The 6,571-nt window shown below is 37.8% G+C and overlaps 1 protein-coding gene across 1 annotated transcript; it reads right to left on the reverse strand.

Moving 5' to 3' along the window:
* Positions 1–741: 741 nt before the first annotated feature.
* LOC104083945 (importin-5-like) lies at positions 742–6,162 on the reverse strand (the record flags this gene model as incomplete). Its single annotated transcript, XM_009587617.1, has 3 exons — positions 742–1,502; positions 4,243–4,384; positions 5,934–6,162. Coding segments are annotated over 3 exons (458 nt in total), but the record flags the coding sequence as incomplete, so codon positions are not given.
* Between the last annotated feature and the right edge of the window lie 409 nt (positions 6,163–6,571).

A 6,571-nucleotide genomic window follows, 5' to 3' on the forward strand; every position in this document is an offset into this window, starting at 1 on the left:
GTATTGGATTTTTTTTTTGAAACATTTTCAAAGGCAAAACTAAGTTTATTCTTTAGTAAGAGAGGAATTTATTACATGTAAAGTTCCACCTTTTCTTGTTATAAAGGAATAAAACTTACACCCTCTTTGAAAAGATGTGTGTTTTAAGAGACTATCGAGATTGACTTGAAGAACATTTCAGTAAACAACTGAAGTTTTTAAAAGATCAATGCCTATAACAACATCTTCGAAGTTACAGAGTGCAAAAACTTCACTCACCTTTATTAGAAATCAGATACTCTTATGCTTATGTTTGCTGGTATGTTAGCTGGTAAATGATGTATTGCTCTTGCAGTACCAAAAAGACCTGAAAAGTTTTTTGATTCTTTCAGGTCAGATTATCAACTATCTGATTGTTTTAAACAAAACACAGACTACTATAACAGTATCGCTGGCTGCCAGATTGTGTTGCACATTTGCAGCTGGAACAACACTACATTTTATAAGTTTTGAAATGCAATTGCATCTGAACATGAAAAACATTTTTAAGTCAAGATATGTAAATTTACTATCATAAAAGGAATGCCATTAAGTTTCCATTCTACACACTCGGGTGAAAAATTTGTTAAAGGCTCAAGAAACAAAAATGCGTAAAATCTATAATAGGCAACAATATACAAAGTTTCAAATATAAAACCATGACTTGTATAGTTTGTTACTTGCATCTTTGCACAAGAGGAAATTAAAAGAACCACACATCACTGAACTTCTACACGAGCTTCTTGTGTTTCAATGTCATTTATTGAGGAGTGAATGAGATACTGTCAGACATGCCAAAGAGACTTCACATTCAAGGGCTGGAAGCTGAACAGCTTTCCTCATTGAGTCACTGTACAAGTTGTTTCTGGGAATCTGAAAGTGCGATCAATGAGGTCTTCATGCTCGATGTTTGTCTTCAGTTTTTCATCTTTTGATCTACTAACTTGTTGGGCAGAAGGACACTTTCTACCCTACAAAGACTCACACTCCAATTAATACAATTAACACTAGATGTAGAGAAACGTTTATCTGTTATAATGTACATCTACTGCTGAATACAAGGTCTTAAAGCTGTTTCTTAATTCATTATGTCTAATGAGAAAATTCAACTTGTTTCCCTTTCACCATCGTATGGATGGCTTATACCGTTAGAAAAATACTCTTCAGTGCTATTGTAGGGTTTACAGGAAACTTCTTCCATGTTGTGGGATAGAAACCGATTTAAACACCGTTCTGAAAGAATGCTTCTTCCTGCTGCCACTGCCTGTAGGTTGCAGAAGAGTGGCCTACACGCACTACAGTTCTGGTTTTACTCAAAAAAGAAACAAAAGAAACCTAAACAATAGGGTAAACGTTTATTTGGAGTTAGTTTTCTTGCAGATGGTAATTAAGGCCCTTCAAGCAGAGGTCAGGAGCTCCTGTATGGCTGCCTGTTGATCTGCATTGAGCTGTGATATGCATTCTGTCCACAGTCCTCCAGATGTCTAGAAAACAAATGAGAAGTTGTCTTTATGCAGGCTGACAAGCTTCTAAAGCACACGCTAAACTTTCTTATGTTTACAAAGCTCAACATTCACTGGGCTTCTTCCTGTAAGGTATATGCCAAAGAGAACAGACTGAAATCTTCAGTTATACACAGTCCTACATAGGTTCAACTAGAGATGCTCTAAAACGCTAAACAGAGGCAAGCTCTGGTTAAATAGCACCAGCATAATTGATTTGAAACTCCTGGGAACTCCCTGTAACTAACTAAGTGGGTCAGACGACAGTTGACACTCTAAAGTTAACCATAGCCTAACCAGTTGCTCCATTTTGCGCTGAAGTTAAAGATCAATGTTCAGGCAAAACTGAATCATACCTAAATGCAAGAGTATCTTTTGGGCACTGGTGCACCAGTAACGCATTCAGAGGAAGGGAGCGCTGTGATTCCAGCATGACGTGCTATATACACTAAGCGTGGATGTGCAAAATACTGCTGCCAACATACAGCATTACTCTTTAGTGAAAGGAATGGTAAATAACTTCCCAGAGAGAAGAGAACGTACATAGCATCTATCTGGGTAAATGTCAACCCACATTTTCCTGCCCCTCAGTATACCTCATCTGTGTTACCACAGCCCTCGGCTGAGACATTAGCTTTTTAAAGTCACCATCAGTAGGGATTGGTTCTAATGGTACCAGAAAATGCTGAAAACTAAAAAAGACCGGGAGTATTTATTCACTTATCAGTAGAAGCTGGAAACAACTGGCACCCTGCTTTCTTTAGAAGGACAATGACAGGAAAAAAAATTGCAGGTGACTGGCTGTAGGTCTTTTGATTGGCTTTTGCAATAGCAGTATACTTGAAGTAAATTAAAAAGAATTGTTTTCATTTATATTTGGTATATTTTATGTTCAGCTCTATTATAATGCCCTTTTCTCACACACTCTTAAAAAAATAAAATAAAAATGGATTCACAAATTTGAAAGAATGTGAAAACAAAGTCCTCAAGTTGAGTTTGGGTTTGTGTTTTTAGTTTTAAATATTATTAGGCATTTTTGACTCTCCATGTATAATGGAGTATTGCAAAACTAAATGCGCTTTTCCAGCATTTCTGATACACATTTAAACTGATACACTACACTGAAGTATTTCTGGTCTGAGAATATGTAAGCACGAGGAAAAAAGTTTATGTTTAATTTCAACTGTGACCATGTTACTCATGTCAGATGCTGGCAGTGAAACAGCTTATTGAGATCATTTTTTTAAAAAAAAAAAAAAGTCTTTCTCCTGGAATCTGGGAAACAGCAGCAGCAGGCAGACTGTTAGCAACTATACAGCCTTTAAAGTTCCTACTGTGGTATAAAACATTTACAGTGCTTTACTAAAGTTTAAGTATTATGTGTGAAGATATATAGGATTGGTAACAGTAAGCTAAAATTATATTTTTAAAAAAACATGACCTGTAAGATTTTTCCCCCACAGTCTTAAGGGAAATCATTTAACCAACGCAGAGGTCTTGTTTCCATCTTAAAGTTTCTATCATTCCTGGCCAAAACAAGACTTTGCCATACACAACTAATCTATACATGTATGTGCCATTGTATTGTTTTAAAAAAAAAAAAAAAAAAAATCAACTAACCGTGAGCATTTAAGGTAAACTGAACAAACGCACTAGCATACCCTAATATAAAGTTCCATACCCAGACTTTAAGTACTAACAGCAAGGATTCGTATCTGTCAGCCAGCATCTAGAGCAGCCACTTATACCACTTTTACTTCGAAACTTGCTTGTTTTCATTCTTTTTATGCCTTCAGAGTTTTAACAAGTCATTTTCTACCAGACATATTGGATCTCACAGGCTGATACACTCATCCAAGTGAATCCTTTCCAAAATCAAGTACTCCTAAAATTCTTCAACCAAGTTTTGCCAAAGCATGCCAGGTAGAATGGACAGTAATTGAACAGCTGCTGCGCCAAATCCTCTACGCCTTTTTATAAGCTATATGCTTGCCAGGCACACTTCTTTCTATCATTAGCTGCTGCAACTGTCAAGTAAGACCCCCGATAACATTTGGCCCTGGATCAGATCTGCCCTACGAGCACTATCACTTACAACACTGCAGAGAGGTGCAGCTTAAATACTTGGACATCCTCATCACCCAGCACTGTAAGTACTCATTATAGCATAAAGGAAGTGAACCTTGAGGCAGTTCCCCAAAGGTAGGGAAAACATTGAACAGCCGCCTATATTTGCACTGGATTAAAGAGGGCAGTAGTAGTAAAATTACTTGTGGTTTGCACTCGTTCTCTAGCAAAGATCCCAAGCCTCTGCTATATGAGTAAGTCACCACAGGGTGCTGGGGACCCTTACAGGAACCACATGTTGGATCAAATCCTGCAGTACAGTTCACTGACACAGAGATAGGCAGATTTCTCTCCAGATTTTAATTTCTGGCTCAGAAAAAAAACCCAAACCAACCCACAAACAACTAATAGTGGCTAGCATGTTAACCATCTAGCTTTTTTAAATTAATAAGCTTCTGAAGTTTATCAAAAGAGAAGACTTTATTCAAGTGCAAATATTACCAAGTTTATCATTAATGTCCAAGGATCTCCAAGATCACTGGCTGAAGCATTGCTCTCTAAGGAGACAAGGATCTCAAAATTGGTTTAACAGTTCGGTTACTTCTGAAGGTAGATTCTAAATGTTCCCTTTATACCTAAGCAAGCATTTATTTACCTGCACTTGGCGAACAACATTAGCCAACCGCTTGGTACACGGATCTTCATGTTTAATAGCTTCATGAATTTCACCATCCGCAATTATACCAAATATTCTGGGAAGGTTAGAGTTGTTGGGACCGAGGACAACTGGGTTGTTGCTGTTACAATCAAAATATATATTACAAATAAATTAATGTTTAACTAAAAAAATTAATGTAAGCATTTTACATGTCAGTTGAGTGATTTTGAAATACCTTATTCTAAACCTGCTTATTTACATTTAAGTTTCACTCAGCTAATAAGCATGCATACCTTTGTTGCCTGCTGACAGAATGTTCCCTCTCATGTTAATATTTAACCAGCTGATTCTTTAATCAGCCTACACTTTATCAGGAAGAAGTTCTGAACTTTACAGAACTGCTGAGTTCCATGCAGATGGAACCGTAAATAGTGTGACAGAAACACTCTGCCTAAAAGGGCTTATTCCTCTCTCTCTCAGTGCGGCAAGGGGGAGGAGGTTGTGTTGCTGGCATCAGAGAGCACCAGTGACTTCAGCTCTCCGCCAGCACTCTCACTGACACAGCAAGCAAGCAGTTCTGCTCCCTCTTTCTCAGCCAAGTTGGAGTAGAGGAGTGCTGGCAACCAGGGATCTGGGTGGCAAACATGATCTACTTCCAGCCCTGCCACCTACTGCTGCTGGAACGCAGAGGCTGTGAATGTAGGACTGAGAGCGCCAGAGAAGGACGTAGCAAGGCTGAGCTACCTGCACAGAGCTGGGTACAAAAGTGTGCTAGTGCTGTAATTCCTGATGTCTGTACACGTGTGTGTATGCATGCATGTCAGTATTATTATGGTGTCTCTACACAACTGTACTATTATCAGTATAGAGACCTCAGTTGCCACCACCCATTTTGAGACCTTGCCTTAGTAAGGCACCAAGAGATACAAGGTGTTCACATCGTAGAAAAGACTGTAAGAAAGCCAAGTTATTTCCTTTCTACTTTTCTACTAAGATGTAATAGTGTCAACCAGAACATGGCTACTACATAATGGTTCAGAAGCTGACATTCCTCCACTCAATTATGAAGTGCAACTTGCATCCACACTAGAATATTTTTCTTCCATTGACCTACAGGAGGGAGCACAAATCTAAAGAACAAGCTGTGGGACAAGATGCTTTTAATAGTAACTGAAATTATTATTACAAACTTACTAAGGGAGACAGCACTGTACCATGAATTTATCTGTATTATTTCTCTACTTCATACTTCGTTTTGTTGACACTCAAGCTTTTGGAAAGCAAAAAGGTGCAAAGCCACATTAAAAGGTTATGAAAAGAAGGCGCTGCAAGGGCATGTGTGCGGCTCTTAAATAAAAGCACCTGGTCAGTTATTAATGCTGATATGTAAGCAGAGCATCAAAAATTTTTCTGAAATTTTCTGTAGAAGTTCCCAGCTGATCCTCTCCCATCATGTCAATATAAAGCAGGCAGGAATTTTTTCAAGCCATACAGACATTAGTTAGGATGACAACACCAACTGTTTAAAAAACAGCAGTAACATCACGGAAAGCTCAGTTCTGACATTCCAAATTATCTTCTCTAAAGCATATGCAGATTAACCTGACAGTTTCTCAGTTTTGGAAAATGAATGGAAAGAAGATGCAAACAGGCTTACTTTCTGCATTTCTGTCAAGACTTTGCCTTACCTCTCAATTAAGTCACACAGATAATTGAAAGTATGAACAGCTTCTTCTTTATCTTCATGAAGTGGAAGCCATGATAACCAGTGTGGCAGGACTTCTTCAACATTTACACAGTCAGGCTTGAATTTCATTATCTTTCCTACAGCTGAAATGCAGTTCTCTGTTGCATTGACATTCTCTTTGGTTTTGGCATCTGGTGACTGAATGACTCTCACCAGCAATGGAAGCGCCTCTAATTGTTAAACACAAGAATAAAGTTTAATGCACAATCAAGTTATATTTTATTAACATCACCAATTCTACACAAGACTACTGCACATATTAAAAATGTTTTGGTTTTTTTTTTTTTTTTGTAAGCCAAGCACCAAAATCCCGTCATCCCAATGTCCCACTACTTCTAGGTTCTTCCTTGCTCAATAATCATCATATGGAAAACAGACAGATAAAGCTATGCAAGGAAACACAAGAAAGCAGCTACTGCAAAAGTCTGGATTTGCTTTATAAGTTCAGAAGGAAAAAAAAAATCTTCCAGTGTCTCTCAATTGGAGTTACGCAATCTACAGTATACAAGACGTAATTTATAGTAAAAACAAAGATAACAAGCATTATCTTTTTAATCTAACCGGTTCTATAAACACGGG

Source organism: Fulmarus glacialis, unplaced genomic scaffold (assembly GCF_000690835.1).
Source record: "Fulmarus glacialis isolate BGI_N327 unplaced genomic scaffold, ASM69083v1 scaffold33011, whole genome shotgun sequence".
Taxonomy (NCBI): domain Eukaryota; kingdom Metazoa; phylum Chordata; class Aves; order Procellariiformes; family Procellariidae; genus Fulmarus; species Fulmarus glacialis.